At 47.2% G+C, this 25,966-nt stretch overlaps 1 protein-coding gene across 7 annotated transcripts in view; it reads left to right on the top strand.

Moving 5' to 3' along the window:
• LOC140424813 (disco-interacting protein 2 homolog C) overlaps nucleotides 1-25,966 on the top strand; it is an 803,805-nt gene that overhangs the window by 200,078 nt on the left and 577,761 nt on the right. For 6 of the 7 annotated variants that reach the window (XM_072508262.1, XM_072508267.1, XM_072508266.1 and 3 more), the window contains exon 2: nucleotides 19,598-19,741. The exons of the other annotated variant lie outside the window; for it this stretch is intronic. In XM_072508262.1, coding sequence (XP_072364363.1) covers nucleotides 19,598-19,741 — 144 coding nt within the window. The remainder of the gene's footprint in view (nucleotides 1-19,597; nucleotides 19,742-25,966) is intronic. 7 annotated transcript variants of the gene reach the window in all.

Here is a 25,966-nt window from a genome sequence, read left to right as displayed (position 1 = left end):
AAGAAAGAATCTAAAAAGGACAGCACATTTTGAAAATTATCCTCTAAAATGGTTTGTAACAGTTTGTTTGGAGATTAATTACTTGCGCTCATCTAGTCTGTCATTTTAATCAACCTTGTCTTGGACAATCAAAGTTGTTCATGTTCCAAGTGACAGCCTTAAAAAAAATAGCATTGGATCTTGCACAACTCTTTTTGCTTATGATGGGAAAAGAAAAAGAACAATTTGTGCCAGCCAGAACTTTATACCTTGTCATATTCCTTTTGAAGTAGGGATTGAGTGCTTCGCAACAGTTGAATCATTGTACCAGAAAATCTGAAATGAGAGCTGGCTCCTTTCTCTCTCCCTCAGGAATGCTGATCATTTCTGCACTTGTTTTCTGGTGACCGATGTCATCAATTCTGGATGTGGAGATGCCGACGTTGGACTGGGGTGAGCACAGTACGAAGTCTTACACCAGGTTAAAGTCCAAGAGGTTTGTTTCGATGTCACTAGCTTTCGGAGCGCTGCTCCTTCCTCAGGTGAGGAAGGAGCAGCGCTCCGAAAGCTAGTGACATCGAAACAAACCTGTTGGACTTTAACCTGGTGTTGTAAGACTTCGTACTGTAATCAATTCTGGAGTACTGTAACATTTATCACCACTTCTCACATGCTGTGAATGGATTGGGATTTTTTTCCCTTATAAGTGTAACTATGAGCCTTAATGATTTTTACAATGTAGAGAAGCAAATGTGGTTAGATTGTTTCACTGTGTAGAATAATAAAATCTTGCATTTGTATGTCTATATATTTATAGGTTGCATTTATATCAATATCTGTTCGGATTTGTTTTTCAAAAACAATAATGTAATATCTTGAATTAAAGATCTAATAAGAGCATTGGCCCAGATTTTGCACTTGAGAATAATGATGACTTATCAGAGTTCAGCATTATTACAGCATCAAGCAAATTCCAAAGGTACATGCTTGTGCAGTTAAAAATGGAAATCCGAAAGTTGCAGTCTGATTTTCCTATGTGGAAACGGGTACTGAGCAAAGAGCAATCTCCCAACATCTTGTCTGTGTGTTTATTGATAATTCACTTGAAGTGCAGCTTCTTGCAGGGCCTGCCCAGGTTATGGGCCGCCATGCACTCCAGCTTGGTGCTGTGTTTGTCTTCTCTCCCTCCCCTACCCCTCCCCAAGCTTTATTTCAGTGGCACCTTGACAATAGGGTTACCAACTGTATGGGCCAGAAAAACATACATTTCATGCATTCAGATGTAATTCGATTTTTTAGCATTGTGGTAAGTTTTAATTTCTGCCAAGAAACTACTATGGGGCTGAAAATTAAAATTTACAAATGTGGAGTCTCATTCCACCAGAGTGTAATAGACATTGGACATTTTTTTTAAAAAGGCATTTTTTATAAAAAGCTTTTTCTCTATCAATTGCATGTTTCCATTCTTCTTTCATTTGCTTTCTGTACATGACGAAGTATTCTCATTTATACTTCCTGGTTTGGAATCTGTATCTGGTTGAAAAGCCATCCTGTTGCTTGTGCTCATGCACAAATCCACTCTAGGCGAATGCCGCACTAGACCAGAGGTATGAGAGTTGCTGTTCCAACACCTATGAAAATTCTGTGGGAAGTTTCATTTTTTTTGCTACTGGCTGCCAAATCCAGGCCATGGGGATCCACACAAGCTTTTACGTTATTTTCACAGTGAGACAATTCTATTTCATGTTGTACCCTGTGTCAACAAAACAAAAACCAGGAAGGGATGGCACAGTTTTTAATTGTTTTTAAAATTTAAAGTATCCAATTCTTTTTTTTCCCAATTAAGGGGCAATTTAGCGTGGCCAGTTCAGCTACCCTGCGCATCTTTTTGGGTTATGGGTGTGAGACCCGTGCAGACTCGGGGAGAATGTACAAACGGAGAGTGACCCGGGGCCGGGATCGAACTGGGGTCCTCAGCGGAACGAGGTAGCAGTGCTAACCACTGCACCACCGTGCCGCCCCAGAGATTGCACAGTTGAATTTTACTGCAGGGGGAATGGTATACGAGATCCATGTTCATTGGACAGGCTTCCAATTAAGGCCAATCTTCTCCAGCGTGTAGAATAGAGAGAATCCATTTCTCTTGAATTTAAAACAAAAAGGATCCGGCGAGAAAACCAAAGCAAGATGTATAACATACAACCTGCTTAAAAATAGTGAAGGGGTTATCTCATTAAGGGTACCTGATGAAAATCATTGATCAGTACATACTCTGGGAACCAGTAATGTAATAAGATAGGATTGGCTTTCAGCAACAAGATTGTCTGTGACCTGCACTATGGTGTCCCTCTTCTTGTTGCTTATGCTAATGATGTTAGTAGGCTTGAATGGAGAAACAACAGCATTACTTGTTTGGGCCAAATGACCTGTTTCTGTGCCATATATCGTATGTAGTGCAGTGTTAAATGGCACCATAAATGATCAGATTGCTTCCCTCCAATGAAGGGAGCATGCAGCCCAATTTCTTTGTAAAACTGTCCCAAACTGTTTTCCAATCCACTTCACTTTTCCAGTTACTCATTTGATCATTTTTGTCTCTACCCCCCACCTCATTTTCTCACCCTACCGATCTATCTCTGATATCAATTAGTTCAAACTCCCTCTTCATTTTCTTTCTCTTGCATGGTGTTGCTGAAATCACTGGAAAGGGGGATCAGACCTACTTCTGACGGACATATTGGTGATACAATATGATGTTCCACCTCACTTACCCTTCCAATACTCTCTTATGTCTCCTTGGGACTGCAAGATTAATAGGGTGTGATGCATCAAATGGATTTGATAAATTGTGCTCCAGTTCCCTTGTTTTCTTTATCACTGCTTCCCTTGTAATAGGATAGTGCTTCAAGCTTTGAAAGCCTTTTCACTAAAACCTGAACAGATTTACACCTTGGTCGACATCTGTCTCCAATAGCTTAAATGATCATGCCGTTCAATCTCTTCACTTCCCACAAAAGTCTAAACCATTTATGTTCCGATAATATACCCATGCCCTATACTGCAGAGGGGACGGCAGGCAGGCGGGGGAGGGGGGGGGGGGGTTAGGCCTCCCAGATTTGATGCATTATTATTTGGCAGCAAATGCAGAGAAGGTTTGGGGATGGAGCAGGGAGGGAGGAGGGTCTTTGTGGGTGAGGATGGAGGCGGGCACTTGCAGCGGATCAGGATACGGGTGCTGGCAATAGTGCCACTCCCGATGGCCCCAAGGAAGTATACAGTGAGTCGGGTGGTGGTGGCCACATTGAAGATCTGGAGGCAGTTTAGGCAGCATTTTAGGTTTGGAGGTGGGTCGGGGGATGCCGATTAGGGGGGAATCGTGGATTCGAGCCGGGGAGGATGGATTCAAGGGTCCGGGAATGGGAAGAGAGGGGGGAATTAAGAAAATTAAGAATCTGTTTCTGGGAGAGCGATTTGCGGGGTTTGGAGGAGTGGGGTGAGAAGTTTGGGCTGACACAGGGCGAAAACTTCCAGTATATGCGAGTGCAGGACTTTGCGAGGATGGTCTTCCTGACCTGTCCAGGTTCCGGGGGGGTGGGGGGGGGGGGGGCTGCAATTTATGGGAGGATTTTGGAGGAGGTTAAGATGAAGTGGGAGGAAAAGCTGGGGGGTGGGTGCTTGAGGAGGGGCTGTAGTGCAAGGTGCTGCGGTGGTTAAATGCCTCGACTTGTGTGTGAGACTTTGTGGGCTGTTACAGCTGAAGGTAGTGCACCTTACAAAATGTAGGATGAGCCGACTGTTCGAAGCGCTGGAGGATGCCTGTGAGCGATATGGGAGGGGCTCTGTGATTCATGTACATATATTTTGATCCTGCCCGAAGCTGGAAAGGTTTTAGAGGGCGGGTTTCAGCACCATTTTGGGGGTTCTGCAGGTGGACTTGGAGCCTGGTCCCCTAGAGGCTGTAGTCGGGGTATCACACTGCCGCAGGCAGGTGCGGTGACGGACGTTTTAGCCTTTGCCTCGCTGATTGCTCGTAGGCTGGTCTTTTTGGTGTGGAGATCGGCTTCTCCACCCTGTGCCTGCTGCAAAAGGTGAAATTTGCTTTGAGTGATGGTTCTACAATTGTTGGAGTTTGTTTATCATGCACTTTCGGGAGTTGGTTACTGTTGGGGGGTGGGGAGTTGGGTGGGCTGGGGGGTTTTGTGGGGTTGTTGTGAATTGTAAAATTGTTGAAAATTTGTTGAACAAAAATACTTTAAAAAATATATATACTCATGCCCTTAGTTTAAGGCTTAGAGGTATTCATTCTTGTTCTGAACCTGGACGATGTTCTCCCTTCTGTCACAAATTATGCAACCATAAGGTAGCAGATGTCCCCATTCTGCTCTTCTTTGATCCTTTTTGAGAGTGTCAGAGGCTTTTCATCCACCCTTTCTTTTAAAAAAAAATATATTTATTAAAGTTTTTTTAACCACACAATTTCCCCCCCTTACAAACAATAACACCCCCCCCCCCCCCATTACAAAATAACACAAAATCGCACTGAGAAAGATATATACATGGCAAAATGGTATATTTACATAGCTTTATACACTGGCTCTTGCCCGCACGTGCCAGTTTCCCCCACCCTCCATGTCATCTCCTGCTCATCCATCCCCTCAAACACACTCTCTTCCCCCCCCCCCCCCCCCCCCCCAGGGTTGCTGCTGCTGCTGACCGACTTTCCTCTAACGCTCCGCGAGATAGTCTAGGAACGGTTGCCACCGCCTGTAGAACCCCTGCGCAGACCCTCTCAAGGCGAACGTAATCCTCTCCAGCTTAATGAACCCCGCCATGTCGTTTGTCCAGGCCTCCAGGCTAGGTGCTTCGCCTCCTTCCACAATAGCAAGATCCTTCGCCGGGCTACGGGACGCAAAGGCCAGAATTCCGGCCTCTTTCGCCTCCTGCACTCCCGGTTCGTCCACTACTCCGAATATTGCTAGCCCCCAGTTTGGCTTGACCCCGACTTTCACCACCTGAGATATTGCTCCCGCCACTCCTCTCCAGAACCCCTCCAGTGCCGGGCATGACCAAAACATATGGACATGGTTCGCTGGGCTCCCTGAGCACCTTCCACATCTGTCCTCTACCCCAAAGAAACTACTCAACCTCGCCCCCGTCAAATGCGCTCTGTGAACCACCTTAAATTGTATCAGGCTGAGCCTGGCACACGAGGAGGAGGTATTAACCCTACCCAGAGCATCAGCCCACAGCCCTTCCTCGATCTCCTCCCCCAGCTCCTCCTCCCATTTACCCTTCAACTCTTCAACTCTTCTACTAGCGCTTCCCCCTCTTCTTTCATCTCTTGGTGTATTTCCGACACCTTGCCCTCCCCGACCCATACCCCCGAGATCACCCTATCTTGAACTTCTTGTGCCGGGAGCAACGGGAATTCCCTCACCTGTCGCCTCACAAAAGCCCTCACCTGCATGTATCTAAATGCATTTTCCGGGGGTAACTCAAACTTCTCCTCCAGTGCCCCTAGGCTCGCAAATGTCCCGTCAATGAACAGGTCCCCCATTCTTCTAATCCCCGCCCGATGCCAGCCCTGGAACCCCCCGTCCATCTTCCCCGGGACAAACCGGTGGTTACCCCTGATTGGGGACCACACCGATGCTCCCATTGCACCCCTATGCCGTCTCCACTGGCCCCAGATCCTTAGCGTTGCCACCACCACCGGGCTCGTGGTATACTTTGTCGGCGAGAGCGGCAGCGGTGCCGTCACCAACGCCTCCAGGCTCGTTCCTTGACAGGACGCCATCTCCATCCTCTTCCTTGCCGCCCTCTCTCCCTCCATAACCCACTTGCGGATCATCGCCACGTTTGCTGCCCAGTAGTAGCTCCCTAGGTTTGGCAGCGCCAACCCTTCTCGGTCCCTATTGCGTTCCAGGAACCCTCTCCTTACCCTCGGGGTCTTATTTGCCCACACAAACCCCATAATACACCTACCTATTCCCTTGAAAGAGACCTTGGTGATCACGATGGGAAGGCACTGAAACACAAACAAAAACCTCGGAAGGGCCACCATTTTGACCGACTGCACTCTACCCGCCAGCGAGAGCGGTACATGTCCCATCTTTTAAAATCCTCCTCCATTTGCTCCACCAACCTCGTCAAATTCAGTTTATGTAGGGCCCCCCAACTCCTGGCTATCTGGATCCCCAGATACCGAAAGCTCCCCTCCGCCCTCCTCAGCGGTAGGTCCCCTATCCCTCTTTCTTGGTCCCCTGCCTGTAATACAAAAAGCTCACTCTTCCCTACACTGAGCTTATAGCCCGAGAACTCCCCAAACTCCCTGAGTCTGCATGACCTCCACCATCCCCTCCATTGGGTCCGCCACGTACAGCAGCAGGTCATCCGCGTATAGCGACACCCGATGCTCTTCTCTCCCGCGGACCACCCCCCTCCATTTATTAGACTCCCTCAGTGATATGGCCAAGGGTTCGATCACCAATGGAAACAACAGGGGGGACAGGGGGCACCCCTGCCTCGTTCCTTGGTACAGCCGAAAGTACTCCGACCTCCGCTGGTTCGTCACCACACTCGCCACCGGGGCGCTGTAAAGGAGCTTAACCCAGCTGATAAACCCTCCCCCGAACCCAAACCTACGCAACACCTCCCAGAGGTACTCCCACTCTACTCGGTCAAAGGCTTTTTCCGCGTCCATAGCTGCCACTATCTCCGCCTCTCCCTCCACCAATGTCATCATTATCACGTTTAAGAGCCGCCGCACATTGGTATTTAATTACCTGCCCTTTACGAATCCCGTCTAGTTCTCATGAATCACCCCCGGGCCACAGTCCTCAATCCTCGTGGCCAGCACTTTTGCCAATACCTTAGCTTCCACATTGAGGAGCGAAATCGGCCTGTACGATCCACATTGCAGTGGGTCCTTGTCTCGCTTTAGAATCAAGGAAATTGTCGCCTCCGACATTGTCGGGGGCAGGGTCCCCTCCTCTCTTGCCTCGTTAAAGGTCCTCACTAGTAGCGGGGCCAACAGGTCTCTTCTCTCCCCCCCCCCGCCCCTCTGGGATCTGTTCAGCTCTTCATAGAAGGCCTTGAATACCTTGTTTATTTTTGTTGCACTCCGAACCGTGGCTCCCCTTCCATCTTTGATTCCCCCTATTTCCCTCACTGCCGTCCTCACGGAGCTGGTGTGCCAGCATCCGACTAGCCTTTTCCCCGTACTCGTAGGTCACCCCCTGCGCCTTCTTCCACTGTGCCTCCGCCTTCCCCGTGGTCAACAGGTCAAACTCCATCTGGAGCCGTCGCCTTTCCCCAAGTAATCTTTCCTCCGGGGCCTCTGCGTATCTCCTGTCCACTCGCAAAATCTCCCCCATTAGCCTCTCCCTTTCCATGCCCTCTGTCTTCTCCCTGTGAGCCCTAATGGAGATTAGCTCTCCCCTGATCACCACCTTCAACGCCTCCCATACCACCCCCACTCGCACATCCCCATTGTCGTTGGCCTCCAAGTACCTTTCGATACACCCCCTCACCTTCCCACACACCACCTCATCTGCCAGCAGTCCCACGTCCAGTCGCCACAGCGGGCGTTGGTCCCTCTCCTCTCCCAGCCCCATTTCCACCCAGTGCGGGGCATGGTCTGAAACGGCTATGGCCGAATACTCCGTCCCCTCCACCCTCGGGATGAGCGCCCTGCCTAGAATAAAGAAATCTATCCGGGAGTAAGCCTTGTGCCGTGGGAAAAGAAAGAAAATTCCCTGGCCTGCGGTCTTGCAAACCTCCATGGGTCCACCCCCCCCCCCCCCCCCCCCCCCCATCTGATCCATAAACCCCCTGAGCACCTTGGCTGCCGCCGGCCTCTTTCCCGTCCTTGATCTGGAGAGGTCCAGTGCTGGGTCCAGCACTGTATTGAAGTCCCCTCCCATTATCAGTCCTCCTACCTCCAGGTCCGGAATGCGCCCCAACATGCGCTTCATGAATCCAGCATCATCCCAGTTCGGGGCGTATACATTTACCAACACCACCCACGTCCCTTGCATCCTACCACTCACCATCACATATCTCCCTCCATTATCCGCTACGATAGTCTTGGCCTCAAATGACACATGCTTTCCCACCAGAATTGCCACCCCTCTATTTTTCGCGTCCAGTCCCGAGTGAAATACCTGTCCTACCCCATCCCCTTCTTAATCTAACCTGGTCCGCCACCTTCAGGTGTGTCTCTTGGAGCATTGCCACGTCTGCCTTCAGTCCCTTTAAGTGCGCGAACACTCGAGCCCTCTTCACCGGCCCATTCAGGCCCCTCACGTTCCACGTTATCAGCCGGATTGGAGGGGCTCTCACCCCCCCCCCCCCCCGGCCGACTAGCCATCCCCTTTTCTGGGCCAATCCCGTGTCCGCGTCTCCCTCACCCTCCAATCCCCCAGCCGGGGGACCTCCGTCCCGACCACCTCTTCTGTGTCCCATTCCCTTTCGGCCAGTGCAGCTGCAACCCTTTTTCCCCCCACTCCCCTCCCCCGCTAGATCCCTGTCTAGCTTTTTTGCTCCCCCCATATCACTCCCGTAAGTCAGCTGACACCTCCTGACCCCGGCTTACCCCGCCATCCCTTTGACCCCCCCCCCCCCCGTGTGGGAGTCTCTCCATCAATATCCGTTGCTTTGTTCCCCATCCCGCCTTTCTTCCCGTGCGCGGGAAAAGAACCCCGCGCTTTCCAGAGCCTGCCCCGCCCCCTCTGGCGCAGCTCCTGTCGCAGCCCTGTCTCTCTCCCCCAACCCATATAACATTTCCTGCACGTGATTGACCCCCTATATACAACAACCATCATACTTCAACCCTCAGACACCCCCCACCCTCACACCCTCAATTAGAGTCCAACTTTTCAGTTAGTATAATGGTCCACGCCTTTTCGGGCGTTTCGAAGTAGTGGTGTTGGCCATTATGTGTAACCCACAGTTGCGCCAGCTGCAACATTCAAAATTTAACTCCTTTCCGATGCAGCACCGCTTTGGCTCGGTTGAAACCCGCTCTCCGCTTAGCAACCTCCGTGCTCCAGTCCGGGTATACTCTGATCTCTGCATTGTCCCACTTGCTGCTCCGCTCCTTCTTGGCCCATTTCAGGACCCTCTCTCTATCCGTAAACAGGTGAAATCTCACCACCATCGCCCTTGGCGGCTCGTTTGCCTTGGGCTTCCTCGCCAGCACCCGGTGTGCCCCATCCAGCTCCAGCGACCTCGGAGGGGCCCCCGCGCCCATCAGCGCCCTGATCATTGTGCCCTCATATGCCGCGGCATCGGCCCCCTCCACTCCTTCTGGGAGACCCAGGATCCTCAGATGATTTCTCCTCGACCTGTTCTCCAGGTCTTCGAGTCTTCCCGCCCACGTCTTGTGTAGCGCCTCGTGCCGCTCCACTCTCACCGCCAGGCCCAAGAGCTCGTCCTCATTCTCACTCACTCTTTCCTGGATCTCTTGGATCTTCACCTCGTGGGCTTTCTGGGTTGCCCCAAGTCCTTCAATTATTGCCAACATAGGCGCCACCATCTCCTTGCGCAGCTCCTCGAAGCAGCGCTTGATGAATTCCTGCATCTCCTCGTTGTCCCCGGCCGCCGCCATTTTGCTTATTTTTCCTCTCTTCTCCCGCTGCTCCAATGCCACTTTTTTGGCCGTTTCGCTGCGGGTCCGGTCCATACAGGTTAGTAGGGGACCTCTCTCCTCTCTTCCCCACGGGTTGGCTGTATAAAAGAAATTCCGCTGGGGCTCCTTTAGCGAGCCCGAAAGTCTGTGTTCGCGGGAGCTGCCGAATCGTGCGGCTTAGCTCCGCATAGCCGCAGCCGGAAGTCGCTCATCCACCCTTTCTGTATCTACTTTATGCACAGCCCCTAATTAAATAAAGAACATGCGTTAATATTTTAACAACTGCAGTTTGCCCGGAAGCACTTTGTAGTCAATAAAATACGTTTTGAAATGCAGGCACTACCATGATGAGCAGACATGCTGATAATTTGTGCACAGAAAGGTTTCACGTAGAGCAATGCAATAAATTACCCGTTAATCTGCTTTCGGTTATTTTGGTTATGGGACACATGTCGACCAGGTACCACATTAAATGGTAAGTCTTGGTTATGTGGCCAAATTAAACTTAGGCAGGCAACCTTTGGAGAGGTGATAGCTCTGCTAGCATGTACACATTAGTTGTGATGGCCTAGTGATTATGTTACTGGACTCATGACCTCGAAGCCTGGACCATGCTGCTCATGATTTCATACCTCACCGTGGTAATTGTATACTCAATTATTGAAATAAATCTGGAATAATGATGGTGAAAATGAAATAACCAGAGTATCTTGAAACATCCATCTAGTTCTCTAATAGTCTTTTAGGGAAGACCATCTTTACCTGGTCTGGCCTATATGTGAATGCAGGCCTACAGTAATGTGGTTAACAACCCTATCAAATGGCCGAGCAAACCACATAGTTGTCTCAAGGGCATTTAGTGAATGGTCAATAAATGCTGGCCTTGTCAGTGACGCTCACACCCCATGAATTAATAAGAACAAAATAATTGAGTGAAGACCATCATGTCAGTTCAATTTCCAGGATTCTTAACCCTTCCTTCTAAATCCTGACCCTCAATTTTTCGATTAATTATTTCTATCCAGTATAATTTCCTGCATCGTGAGTAATCTGTTCTCATGTAATGGAAAAAAGTGGTCATGTTTTCCTTGATGTCAATGAAATAAGTTTGTATGTCATAGCTTAGTTGTAGGGTCCTGATATGCTCACTGTTTTTGCTTGGCTCTGATTTTCCACCTTTATTCATATCCTTATGTCTTTTTAAAAAAATATATTTTATTAAAGTTTTCAAACACAATTTTTCCACTTTACAAATCAACATGAAAGATAACACAATAATTAATAAGTAAAGTAACATTATTTAAATATAATAGTGAACTAACAAAGTAACAAAAAAATAGTCCTCCTCCACCCCCCCCCTCCCCACCCCAACCAGAACAAAACAGGTTGGGCCCCCCCCTCTGGGCTGCTGCTGCTGCCGATCTATTTTCCCTTAACGTTCCGCGAGATAGTCAAGGAACGGTTGCCACCGCCTGGAGAACCCCTGAACCGATCCTCTCAACACAAACTTCATCCGTTCCCGTTTTATGAACCCTGCCATATCGTTTATCCAGGCCTCCACGCCGGGGGGTTTTGCTTCCTTCCATATGAGTAAGATCCTTCGCCAGGCTACCAGGTACGCAATGGCCAGAATATCGGCCTCTTTCACCTCCTGCACTCCCGGCTCCTCCGCTATGCCAAATATAGCTAACCCCCAGCCTGGCTTGACCCGGACCTTCACCACCTTTGAAATCACTCTTACCACTCCCCTCCAGTACTCATCCAGTGCCGGGCACGACCAGAACATATGTGTGTGGTTCGCCGGGCTTCCCAAGCACCTGCCCTCCACCCCGAAGAACCTGCTCAGCCTCGCTCCCGTCATGTGTGCTCTGTGTAGAACCTTGAATTGTATCAGGCTAAGCCTGGCACACGAGGAAGAGGAATTTACCCTACTTAGGGCATCAGCCCACAGACCCTCCTCAATCTCCTCCCCCAGCTCTTCTTCCCATTTTCCTTTCAGCTCCTCTACCAGCGCCTCCCCCTCGTCTCTCATCTCCTGATATATTTCGGACACTTTGCCCTCCCCGACCCATACCCCCAAAATCACTCTATCCTGGATCCCCTGTGTCGGGAGCAGCGGAAATTCCCTCACCTGTTGCCTCGTAAATGCCCTCACTTGCATGTATCTAAAGATATTCCCTGGGGGCAACTCCTGCTTTTCCTCCAGCGCTCCCAGGCTCGCAAACGTCCCGTCAATAAACAAGTCTCTCAATCTCCTAATTCCTGCCCGATGCCAGCTCTGGAACCCTCCGTCCATTCTTCCTGGGACAAACCTATGGTTGTTCCTGATCGGGGACCACACCGAAGCACCCGTCACACCCCTATGTCGCCTCCATTGCCCCCAGATCCTTAAGGTTGCCGCCACCACTGGGTTTGTGGTGTACCTTTTCGGGGAGAGCGGTAGCGGCGCCGTCACCAGCGCCTTTAGGCTCGTTCCTTTACAGGATGCCATCTCCAGCCTCTTCCACGCCGCCCCCTCTCCCTCCCTCATCCACTTGCGAACCATCACCACATTGGCGGCCCCGTAATAATCGTCCAGATTCGGCAACGCCAGTCCCCCTCTGACCCTGCTGCGCTGCAGGAACCCCCTCCTTACCGTCGGGGTCTTCCCTGCCCACACGAAACTCATAACACGCCTATCTATTTTCTTAAAAAAGGCCTTAGTGATCAAAATGGGGAGACATTGAAACACAAAAAGAAACCTTGGGAGGACCATCATCTTGACCGCCTGCACTCTGTCTGCCAGTGAGAGCGGCAGCATATCCCACCTCTTGAAATCCTCCTCCATCTGCTCCACCAGCCGCATCAGATTGAGTTTGTGTAAAGTTCCCCAGCTCCTGGCTACCTGAATCCCCAAATATCGGAAGCTCCTTTCCACTCTCCTTAACGGCAGGCCGTCTATCCCTCTTCCCTGATCCCCAGGGTGTTCTACGAAAAGCTCACTCTTCCCCATATTAAGCCTATATCCCGAAAAATCTCCAAATTCCCTCAATACTGCATAACCTCTGTCATCCCCTCCACAGGATCCACCACATACAGCAGTAGGTCATCTGCGTAGAGTGACACTCGGTGTTCCTCTCCCCCTCTAACCACCCCCCTCCATTTCCTAGAGTCTCTCAACGCTATGGCTAGTGGTTCAATTGCCAGCACGAACAGTAATGGGGACAGAGGGCACCCACCCCTGCCTTGTTCCCCTATGTAACCAAAAATACTCCGATCTCTGCCGATTTGTGACTACACTTGCCACTGGGGCCCCATAGAGGAGTTTAACCCAACTGATAAACCCCTCCCCAAACCCAAACCTCCTCAGCACCTCCCATAAATACTCCCACTCTACCCTATCAAATGCCTTCTCTGCATCCATCGCTGCCACTATCTCTGCCTCCCCCTCCGCTGGGGGCATCATTATCACCCCCAACAGCCGTTGCACGTTAACATTCAGTTGTCTCCCCTTTACAAACCCTGTCTGGTCTTCATGCACCACCCCCGGGACACAATCCTCGATCCTCATCGCTAGCACTTTTGCCAGCAACTTGGCGTCTACATACAGGAGGGAGATAGGCCTATATGACCCGCATTGCAGTGGATCTTTATCTCGCTTCAGGATTAATGATATCGTCGCCTCCGACATTGTCGGGGGTAAAGTCCCCCCTTCTCTGGCCTCGTTAAAGGTTCTCGCCAGCAGCGGGGCCAACAAGTTCACATACTTCCTATAAAATTCCACCGGGAACCCGTCTGGTCCCGGGACCTTCCCTGCCTGCATGTTCCCCAGCCCTTTAGTCACCTCGTCCATCCCGATTGGTGCCCCCAGACCTGCCACCTCCTGCTCCTCCACCTTCGGGAACCTTAGTTGGTCCAAAAACTGTTGCATCCCCTCTTTTCCCTCCGGGGTTTGGGCCTAAATAACCTCTCATAAAAGGTCTTAAACACCTCATTTACCTTCCCTGCACTCTGCACCGTAGTTCCCGTTTCATCCCTAACTCCCCCTATTTCCCTCGCCGCTATCCTCTTACGAAGCTGGTGGGCCAGCAGCCGGCTCGCCTTTTCCCCATATTCATATCTCATCCCCTGTGCCTTCCTCCACTGTGCCTCTGCCTTCCCTGTGGTCAGCAGGTCAAACTCTGTCTGAAGTCTTCGCCTCTCTATATAGTCCTTCGTCCAGTGCCTCCACATATCTTTTATCCACACTCAAAATCTCCCCCACTAATCTCTCCCTTTCTTTGCCCTCTTTTTTTCTCCTTGTAAGCCCTAATAGAGATAAACTCTCCCCTAACCACCGCCTTCAGCGCTTCCCATACTACCCCCACCTGGACCTCACCATCTTCATTGGCCTCCAGGTACCTCTCAATACATCCCTGCACCCTTCCACAGACTCCCTCATCCGCCATTAGTCCCACATCCAGTCGCCAGAGTGGGCGCTGTTCCCTCTCCTCTCCTAGTTCCAGATCCACCCAGTGCGGGGCATGGTCTGAAACGGCTATGGCCGAGTACTCCGTTCCTGCCACCCTCGAAATCAGTGCCCTACTCAAAGCAAAGAAATCTATTCGGGAGTATACCTTATGAACATGGGAGAAAAAGGAAAACTCTTTGGCCAATGGCCTAGCAAATCTCCACGGATCCACAACCCCCCCCCCCCCCCCCATTTGCTCCATAAACCCCCTGAGCACCTTGGCCGCTGCCAGCCTTCTTCCGGTCCTGGATCTAGACCGATCTAACCCTGGATCCAGCACAGTATTGAAATCCCCCCCCATTACCAGGCTTCCAACCTCCAGGTCCGGGATACGTCCCAGCATCCGCTTCATAAGTCCCGCATCATCCCAGTTTGGGGCATATACATTTACCAGCACGACCTCCATTCCCTGCAATCTACCACTCACCATCACATATCTGCCACCGTTGTCCACCACTATATTCCTAGCCTCGAACGACACCCGTTTCCCCACCAATATAGCCACCCCTCTATTTTTCACGTCCAGCCCTGAGTGGAACACCTGTCCCACCCATCCTTTCCTTAACCTAACCTGATCCGCCACCTTCAGATGCGTCTCCTGAAGCATGACCACGTCTGCCTTCAGTCCCTTTAAGTGCGCAAACATGCGGGCCCTCTTAATCGGCCCATTGAGGCCTCTCACATTCCACGTGATCAGCCGGACTGGGGGGCTGGCCATCACCTACTCTAGGCCAGTCCCACGTCCAGGTCCCGCGCACCCACCCGTCTCCCAGGCGGCGCACTCCCGTCCCGACCACCTCTTCCCTTGCCAGCTCCCTCTCGCTCCCAGCATCAGCAACCCAGTTGTCCCCCCCCCACCCCGCTAGATCCCCATCTAGCATGGTTACTCCCCCCATAATGCTTCAGAAAGTCAGCTGACTCCAACTGACCCCGGCTTCCCCTGCTCTCTCCTTGACCCCCCCCCCCCATGTGGAACTCTCATCCTCCTTGCGCCTATCTTCCCGCCATCAACTCCCTAGCGCGGGAAAAAACCCGCGCTTTCCTGGATCAGCTCCGCCCCCTATGGCGCAGCTCCCCCCTACATTCCCATTCCCCATCCCCCACCTCTGTCCCTTTTTCCACCGGCGCCCGCATTTCTCAGTGTCCCCCCGTCAAGGAGAGAAAAAAACCATCTATCATCCCGATACGGTGAACCTCCCATTCCCCAACTTACATTTCTATACATCAACATCGTCATCTCCCCCACAGCATCAGTCCCTCAGCTCTAGTCCAATTTTTCTTTTTGGATGAAGGTCCATGCCTCTTCCGACGTTTCAAAATAGTAGTGTCTATCTTGGTACGTGACCCACAATCGCGCCGGCTGCAGCATCGCAAACTTTACTTTCTTCTTGTGAAGCGCCGCCTTGGCCCGATTAAAACTCGCTCTCCTTCTCGCCACCTCCGCGCTTCAGTCCTGATACACTCGTATCACCGCATTCTCCCACCTGCTACTCCGTACCTTCTTGGCCCAGCTCAAAACAGCCTCTCTGTCGATGAAGCGGTGAAATCTCACCACTATTGCCCTTGGTGGTTCTCCAGCCTTTGGTCTCCTCGCAAGGACCCGGTGAGCCCCTTCCACCTCCAGGGGGCCTGAGGGGGCCTCGGCTCCCATTAGCGAATGGAGCATTGTGTTCACATAAGCCCCAACGTCAGCTCCCTCCACTCCCTCGGGGAGACCCAGAATCCGGAGGTTCTTTCTCCTCTCGGTGTTCTCCAGGACTTCGAGTCTTTCGATACACATCTTGTGTAGTGCCTCGTGCGTTTCAATTTTTACCGCTAGGCCCAGAATCTCATCCTCGTTCTCAGCTGCCTTCGCCTTCACCCCACGGAGCTCTATCGCCTGGGCCTTTTGCGTTTCTTTTAGCCCTTCGATTGCCAACAACATCGGCGCCAGCACCTCCTTCTTTAATTCCTCCACACACCGTCTAAGGAATTCCTGCTGATCCGGGCCCCATGTCGTCTGGGCTCCATCCGTCGCCATCTTGCTTCTTCCTTGTCTTCTCTGCTGCTGCTCCAAAGGATCCTTGGCAATCTGGCCACTACCACCGATCTTTTCCATACACACTAGGGGGGACTCCTTACTTCGTCACCCCACACTGGGTTTGGTCCGAAAAAATTTCCGTTGGGGCTCCCAAAGAGAGCCCAAAAGTCCGTTAGAACGGGAGCTGCCGAAACGTGCGGCTTAGCAGTGCATCGCCGCAACCGGAAGTCTCCTTGGGGGCTGGTTTAGCACACTGGGCTAAATCGCTGGCTTTGAAAGCAGACCAAGGCAGGCCAGCAGCACGGTTCAATACCCGTACCAGCCTCCCCGAACAGGCGCGGAATGTGGCGACTAGGGGCTTTTCACAGTAACTTCATTTGAAGCCTACTTGTGACAATAAGTGGTTTTCATTTCATTTCTTATGACTTTTTTAATACACATAGATCAGAAAGCAGTGAAGTTTGAAGACCTCACAATATTTGAAGACCTCATTTGAAGTTATTTGAAGTTTGAAGACCTCACAATATTTACCTGTCCTTTTTTAAAAGGTTATAAATTGATAGAGTGGGTCCAAGTGACAGAATTCAATGCCCAATGCACTTGTTCATCATCTTCTGTATGCTGCCCCACCTTCACTTGAACGTCCACGTTTATGCCACTGACGTCCACCTGTACTTTATTTTAAAATTCTTTCATAGGATGTGGACAGTACTGGTGAGGCCAGCATGTGTTGCCCATCCCTAATTGGCCTGGCTATTTCAGAGGGTAGTTAGTCAACCACATTGCTGTGGCGGTCTGGAGTTGTATGCCGGCCAGCCTAGGTAAGAATGGTGGATTTCCTTCTCTAAAGGGCATTATTGAACCAGACGGGTTTCTATGATAGCTGACGTCCGTTTCATGGTCACCATTACTGCGACTGGCTTTCAATTCCAGATTTATTGGTGGGATTTGAACCTTTGACCCAGAGCATTAGCCTAGGCCTCTGCCTAGTGACATGACACTGCACCATTATCCCCTCCAGTAGTATAATTTGTTGGATTGTACAACATGTTGAACATTTTGGCATTGTGCAAGCTTTACACATTCTTTTTGACTCTTAGCTGCATTGTATGCTCCAGGCTCCAACTCTTAGCAACTGTTAATGTTGCCTTTTGTTTGACCTACTGGTGAGAATTTTAGTGTTCTGATGATGCACACTATTAAATCAAATAACCAAGGAAGTTGCTCAGAGCCCTTGTCAAGCTTGTGCGATTTGGGGGAGCCCAGGGATGATTTGGTACAGTTTCATATGTTAAGTTAGGTTTTCCAACTCTTAATAGATATGCGTTTCAAAATGTTCTCATTCGGTGGATGGATGCTCCGGATTATGCATAAAGCTCTCATAGAGAAATTGTAGTTGGGCAAAATCCCTGCAGGATATAGGCGAAAACAAGTTGGTGAACTGTAATCAAATTAAGGGGCCATACTAAAGTATGCATGTAAGTAGGTGGTTAATGTGAAGAGCACACCAGCTGTGTGTGCATGTTCTTGGGCTTATCATAAACAACAGACTAAGGCTATGGGTTGGCCCGTTGGGTCTTTGCCTGCTTAGTTCTGTTCAGCATCTTTGTTGGGACATTGCTGTAGCTTTGCCATGCAAGGATTTGTTGGCGTGGACCCACCACCCTGCCTGAATGTTTTGGTACATTAATGGATTAGTAGAAGTCTAATCATGTTTCTCTTAAATTATTTAAAGTGTTCTTTGTTTTGGATTTGCTTATTGAGTTTCTGAATCGTTTTAAGGTGGGCTTTCTTACGACGTCTGTAAATTGGTAGCTTTTTGCTGCAGTTTCTGAAAGTACAAAATTAAGGGGAACAACTGGCAAACTATAAGACTCTTATGGAGGTTGAAGGGTTGGAATAAGATAGTTAACGGATTTAGAATATCTGAGTTTTTGATTAATTTTCAGTGGAGGATCACAATCTTTAATTTTTAACTTCACAACATTTTTTGCAGCTACATTTGGGTTTATAATTTTAGTGCAAAGTTTTTTCAATGCTGGATTTTTTAAAACAAACACTTGAAGAATGAGGAGCACCAGCAGAAGACCGCAGGTATGGGGAGCTGCTCATATACTCATCGCGTCTCGGCCTTTTGGCAAAGATCAAGTGTCAGATGAAGCTCAAGATGAGGTGCAATTCCTTTTCTTGTCAGCTTGGAACTTGTATGTCTCTCTTGTGTTTTGAATTGTTTTTGGGAACAAGCAAAGAGATGGATTAAGTGTTTGCCCTGTCCACTCTGCGCATTGGCTTTGCAACTTTAAGGATGGGATAACAAACAAGTGATGATACCCAATGGATGGGATATGCAGTCCAAAGATGGCTTTCTTGGAGCTCTCTAAAGAGCAGCACCTCCGAAGGCTGCACTTCTCCATGCAGGGTATTGCTGAGCATGCCAGACTCCTGAATCAGAACCCACCACCAATGGCTGTTAAGGTCAACCTGCCTCTCTGCTATGTCCTTTACCAATTGACCAGCTGAATAATTTGTGGTGCCCTGAGCTTTTCTTGGTGATGGCCATTGAAGGCCCCCACCCAGAATACATTTGTGTGCTCTTCCCTCTTCTAAGTGATGTTCAACATTGAGTAGTACTGGTTCATCACTTGAGGGAGGATAATAGATGGATTTGCCATGATCGGCTATGATTGTATTTTATTGGCGGATTATGCTTGTCGGGCCCCATGGTCCACTCCTGCTCCTATTTCTTATGTTCATATTTGGTGGACCTGACCTGTCAGTGGGCATGACATATATAGAAATGTTGATGGAGGACTCTGTGACATTGGCTGAAAGGTATGTTTTGTGAGGATGACCATGCTTGATTGTTGCTCGCCTGTGGGGCTGTTCTCCCAACTTTGGCGCAAGTACCTGGATATTCACGAGAAAGACTTTGAAAGATTAACTGGGCTGGGTGTGCCTTTGATGTGTCCATCTCCAGTGACTGGGCTGATGAGCGGTGCTTGCATATTACTGTTGCCATAGCTCTTAGTTTGACATTTCTGGTGATGGTCGTGCTTTAAAAAAATAATACTTCTAAGTTTAGCCTTCGTACAACCAAAGTTAGAAACGTGCCTTTAAAGATCAAAAAAGGGCAACTCTTTCTGAATGATAATTGCAGATAAGGTGAAACATTGGCTATATTATATGGAGTTTTGACCTTTTTTAAATGTATAACCAAGCAAAGCTGGCAGTGTCAAAAATTAAAGGCAGTTCAGTTGGTCTTTTGGAGACTAGGATGAAAGCATTGTGCCACTGATATTGAGAGCTATGCTCAGGAAGTTCCTATGCATCACTTCCTTTTTTTTGGCACTAACAAATCAAACTTGGATGTACAAAATTCTGAAATTGTTATTTCTTTGACCCTATGCGATTGAATGCGTTTACTATTAAAACAATAATTGGAAGAAATGGTTGCAACAGAACTTTATGTCTACCACAGGAAGTGAGGCAAAGGAATTTCCTAGGCACGGCTGCGAAGAAGCAAGGCACAATGGCACTGTCCTGTTATCCAAACATCCAACTGAGCTGCACCCAATTACTGACAACACCTTTGTTCAACTAGATACAAAATCTAACTATAATGGTGAGTAATCCTTCAGCATATCCAGAGATAGAATTAGGGTAGAGCTTGTCCTTCAGTGTTGTGGTTGTGTTCTTGATTTGGTTTCTGTTTGTCTTTTGTGGTTTGTTAGAATATGCTTGCTGCACATCGCGTAAATAATGTTGTTGCCTTCATCTTGTGATCGTCTTCGTGTAATTCTAGCATTAAAATCCACAATTGAGTGTACAAATCACTTCATCCCCAAAAAGCATGCTCTGTTCTTTGTTTTGATGTATGCGTTAGTAATGTGAAGTTAAAACCCAGACAACTCTTGTGTGCTGTTGTGAAAACAAGAGCAAATAAGGATAGAATTAATGACCCTTCATTAATAGCTTATTATAGCTGATCAATTATTAACTGATTTAAATAGTGCATTATTGTAGCACACTTTCATACGTTTAAAGTATGATGTACAATATTATGATTCTATCATCTAAATTCTGCAACATGCATATTTCAAACCTGTATGATAAGTTGTCAGTATCACACCTTACAACTTTGTATTGCAGTGATTCTTACAAATATACTTCTGGATCTGTCTTTCTGCTGTTACATATCTTTAAAAAAAAGTGTTGAATAATTTGCATTTTTTTTTGAGGAGCAGGGGAATTGAGCGTCCTCTCTATGGCTCCTGCTCTGCAGGTTGCTGTTCATCATTCGAATCCATTTGGGCTGGTAGATTGGATTGAGCCACTAACTTTGTCCCTGGTTATCAATGCCACTCCATAACCGGCTACAGGTTGAATGAGGTGTTGTGGTGTATTACCTTGTTATGTCTTAGATAAAATGTTTGTCCTTTTGTTTGGTGTTCTACCCATTAGCTGGCTGAGAAGATGGACAACAATAACCAAGCTGAAGTGGTATGCCGATGATCTGGTTGAGAGTCTAGTGTTGAGGTGCCAACCATATGAACTAATTCTGTATTCCTTCAATATTTATAGGTGGAATATAGCAATTTTAAAAAATTAATCCAAGACCTTTGTATTGATGTATTAGGGGATTGGATTGATGTGAGTTCAATGGGCTTGATAAGAAATTGCTTGTAAACTGCTATACTAATAAAGTTGAAGTCAATAGTTTAGATTTATTCTTCCAAACTATAATTTATTTCTGGGTTATTAATTCACTGGTTATAGAAAAGCTATAATCTTTTATAAGAAGGCTTGTATTTTCTGTAGAATCATAGGATGGTTAAAATACAGGAGGAGGTCAGTCCTGTCAGTGCTCGTCCTCTGAGGAGCAATTCACTTCCTTTCTTTATTTCCCCAGCCCTGCATATTCCTCCAGTTTAGATAATTGTCTAATTCCCTGTTGAAGGCCTTGATTGAATCTACCTCCGACACACACGTCCAAGTGTGCATTCCAGACCATAACTAGTCCACTGCATGGAAAGGTTTTCCCTCATGTTTCCATTGCTTCTTTTGTCAATCATCGTAAATCTGTACCCTCTGGTTCTTGAACCTGCCATCAGTGGGAACAGTTTCTCCCTCTGTCCAGCTCCTCATGATTTTGCATACTTCTATCAAACCTCCTCGTGACCGTTTCTTCTCCAAGGAGTACAGTCCCCATTTCTCCAATCTTTTTTTACTTCACTGAAATTCCTCATGCCTGGAATGATTCTCATGAATCCTTCCTGAATACTTGCCATGTTTTAAAATTTGCATGCTTTTAAATAGCCAAAACATATCTCGATGTGTCAAAATTAAGAGTATACTGAGTTTACAATTGCCAGCTCTGGAAGCAATGTGTCCTGCAGTTGATGATTTGAATTTTATTTCGCGGGATTATGGGCAACACTGGCAGTGTCACATTTATTACCTTTCCCGTAATATATCCGGTGTATGTATTTATTGAAAACTAATTTACTGTTGCTCTCTGGTATAGTTGACAGGTTAGAGCTGTTGTACACTTATGTTGCTCTGAGCAATATCTGAGACTTATAGTCTTTGATTGGAGAGGGGAGGGGAACCGTGTGCATTTCTAATAACTTCTGAAATGCCAATTTATTGGGCAAGCTATTGTGGCAGATTGTTTACTTGCTATTGTGCTTCATCACTTAGTGAGTGTTAGGTTCTAGACTTGTGCTTCCAATTCCACATGCAATCCATTCCTGACTTCACGCAGTGCATTAGGGAATGCAATCCATTCCTGACTTCACGCAGTGCATTAGGGGAAATGCTTAACAGTTGAGAACTCATTTTAATGGGGGAAGAAAGGGGCATGGTACTAAGCCAGATCGATCAAAGATAATAGGTTTAGCCATTATTCAATTTCTTGGTCTGTGGTGAGAAGGCTCAAGCTACTTGTGCCCATAAACTAGGGAGGTTAGAAATGAGTTGAGCTCATGAAGGAAAGTATGTCTTTGTGAGCTATCATTATGTCCAATCTGATGCACTCCATGGTTCAGTAATATGTTCCCATTCACCGTAGTGGCACCGTTAGAAAGCTATTTGAAAACTGCACTCCGGCTTTGGGAGAAGACGGAAAAGAGTTGGAATTTTATTTTGTTAAATTAGAGTATGACTTTGAGGAGATCCTAAGGCGAAGGTGCCCTCATTCTGTCTGGCAAGGGATGGGGGAGTTGGAATGACATGAGGGAAGAAGAAATAGCTATTTATTCCCCAATCCCCATAAAATATAGAACAATAACTCCTTATAAGTGTCAGCTGCATCTCTGTCCCGCACATTGAGTTGGTCTGAATGGCAATGCATGACTCACATGATATAGCTCATTGTGACAGCCATCTCCATAACAATAACAGATTTGGGCCTGACCATTTGCAAAGGAACAGGTCTTCGGATAAATGAACGAGAGACAGTTCAACTGACAATCCTGTGATTAGAGAGTTCCTGTGACCTGAGAGTTCCAGTACAAAGTACAGAGCAAGTGAGCATGTGTGTATGCAGGTAACACTCTGGTGGTCCAGAACATCACTAGCAGGGGAGTAAGATGCTAAACTGCCTTTCAGATAGATCTTAAAGATCACATGGCACTATTTGAATAAGAGCATGGAAGATTTTCTGGTGTCCTTGGCAATATTTATCTATCAAAGATCACCAAAAAAATGTCACTCGGGTAAATGACCAGGTAATGTTTGTAAGATCTTGTTGTGCACCGATCTATCTGCATGGCAACAGTTATTACACTTCAAAGGTACTTTGGTGGCTATGAACAGCTTTGGGATATTCAAAAGATATGGAATGCAAAGTTATTTTTTCTTTTATTGGCAGAAGCTGTCACCAGTTCAAAATTAATTTCAATGAGAGAAAGCATCTACCTGGAGCAAGTTTGGGACGTTTTATAAGTTGGGGTCACCTGGAGATGGTAAATAACCATCAGCACTGTTGGTTTTTGAGTTGAGGGCTAAGTTTATGTCTCCAGGCTTAAAGACAAGAGGCTGAACACTCCTTTTGCTTATACTGGATATGTGAATTTTCATATGCACTTCCCTGAACCCATGGATAGTTCAAAAGGCTTAATCCTCCAGAGCGAATGTTGTGCTCATATCCTGATATTGGTCCGAAAGCTCAGTTGTCAAACTGTGGCAACGAGTAGGGACAGGGTTTCATTTCCTCTACTACTTCAGTTGGAAGCATCAAATGCTGTATTCACCCCTGGGTATCATTCCTACATTGAGATGCTTTGACCTGCTCCTGGTGTGTGGAGCATGTGAAGCGATGAAGAAGGATAGGTTATTTACCTCATCCTTGGATATAAATCTGACAGTCTTAGTCACCTTCCCCTTGTACGGAATATAATTTCGGTCAAGAGCGATGGGTCATTGTTAAGCAATTATATTTAAGTCGCTGCGCAAAAGCACATATACTCTTGCTTAATATCAAAACACAGGCTAACACCACCTATCAGTAACATCAAGACATTATCATGTGTGTGCTTGGTCCAGACCTATCAAGGCAGCTCCACTCCTCCATTGTGATGGGAATGCTTGTTATTCAGCGAAATAAGACCCTTTTGGGTAAGTAATCTGCCTTTTTAAGCTCTTTGCTTTTTCAGTTACCTCTTCTTTTAAAATGAAGTGTCATAACCCTGCCATATTTAACACCAGTTAACATTTTACATTATCTGCCTTGGGAAACCGGGAATCATGATCAAAGACCCCTCCCACCCGGGTTATTCTCTCTTCCAACCTCTTCCATCGGGCAGATGATACAAAAGCCTGAGAACACGCACTAACCGATTCAAAAACAGCTTCTTCCCTGCTGTTACCAGACTCCTGAATGGCCCTCTTATGGACTGAACTGATCTCTCTATGCATCTTCTCTACTGTTGTAGCACTACACTCTGTATGCTTCACCCGATGTCTATATCTATGTATTGTGTAGTTATCGCCTGTCCTGTGTTTTTCATGTATGGAATGATCTGCCTGGATGATCTGCCTGGACTGTATGCAGAACTACACTTTTCACTGTACCTCTACATGTGACAAATCTAAATATTATCTCACGATCATGAAGGCAACATCATCCCTTTGTGAGATTGTTTTCAATATGCCATTTTTCTTTGCAAAAATGTAACTTTTGAACAAATTGTCACATAATATTTTTGCTCTTGAATTTAAACAAAAGACAATAATTACAGAAAACCCCAATATGCGGGACAGCCGCAAGTTATACCTCGTCTTAGTAAAGGCTATTGACAGTTACTGTAGACGGTGATTGTGTGTATATTAAAAATAAGCTGTTCGTAAGTTGTAGTCACTGTTACTGTTTAGATTTATTTCCATGAAATGATACTTGAGCTGCACTCTGCTTGTAATTACCTTAAGATGTGAATTGAATGGCTCATCAACTCCGCCTGGTCACATAGATTATTTTAACATCCATCCATGCTATTGCAGTTCAAATTTTCTGCTTCCCTGATTGTTTGTTTTCATTTTTCGATGACTCCCCAGAAGGTAACGTATAATTCCCAGACCTCGAAAGCAGACAGATAACTCTGCCATTTTCAGTTGTAGGAAAACTACTACCAGTGGACTTAGCCCAGCTACTTTTGCTCCACAAGATAGCACATGAGGCACTTGTGGCAAAGGTAAAGTCACATGTTGCCATACTTACTACATGCATAAATTATTTTGACTGGCATTGAGGGCACAATAGCAAAGTTTGAATGGAAAGTTATGTTCAGAGTTATGTAAGACTGCATAGCAGAGCTATCATGAAGGAAGATACATGGTAGATGTGATTCAGTGCAGAAAATGTGAAGAACCCTGTAATATAGTTTACAAGCATGGGTACAGTACCTCAAATCTGGCTGTCTGTAAACTGGGCGTTTTTGAGTGGACCATGCAAGAATACCCCATGGAGATGAGTGCGTAATTAAAGTTTAATGGTTTAAGCATTCAGCCCCTAAAAGATTTGTATTGTTCTACTAGTTTTAATTAATTAATTAACCGCAAATCTACAATAGAAGGCAAAATTCTAAATGTGCCCTCTGGCCAATAGTAGAATGAAGAATAATATGAATGCTTCCATGCGGTATGTCTTTCAAACCTTTTTCCCGGGACCCACTGTTGCCAACTGGCCGACCTTCGGGACCCACGCCAGCTTCGCTTACCTTGAATACATTAGGTCCTAATGAGTCACTGGGTGCTAACTTAAAAAAAACACAAATATTACAGGATTCCCCCGAGAGATTTTTTACAGTTGTTAACATCATAAATTGGACTTTGCATCAACATTTTTTCTCCCTGTGAAGAGACCACCCCTCTCCAACCACAAGTAAAATGTTGGAAATCATAAATCTCCAGCTCCCAATTTCACAGTCAAAAGTATTAGGATCATATGTTGGTTTTACAGAAGCAGTAAATTGATGAGGCAATGCATTTCTTGCACGCATGCCCAGCTGGGCTCTGACTGACCAACATGAAAGGAAAAGCAGCAGCTTATACCGAAAAACGAGACTTCACATAATAAACATTCCAATTTTTAAAATATGATAAAATACATGTAAACACTATGAATGCTCTCAGGATAAAGGATATTCAGATTCTGGTTCCTTGCCATTGTGAGATGACTGTGACCATGTTGCATGCAGTTGTTGTTCCAATATGAAATAAGTTGGTGGATCAGAAAAACGTCCAACACACAGAAGTCATATGAAACAGCTATTTGAAATAAATTGCATCAGTGCTGACACCATTATACTCTCTATGCTCTGAACAGGATTTTTTTTCAAAGAATGGAGCT

Source organism: Scyliorhinus torazame, chromosome 6 (assembly GCF_047496885.1).
Source record: "Scyliorhinus torazame isolate Kashiwa2021f chromosome 6, sScyTor2.1, whole genome shotgun sequence".
NCBI classification, from domain to species: Eukaryota; Metazoa; Chordata; class Chondrichthyes; order Carcharhiniformes; family Scyliorhinidae; genus Scyliorhinus; species Scyliorhinus torazame.
Note: the sequence above shows the minus strand (reverse complement) of the source record. Positions and strands in the feature narration are given on the sequence as shown.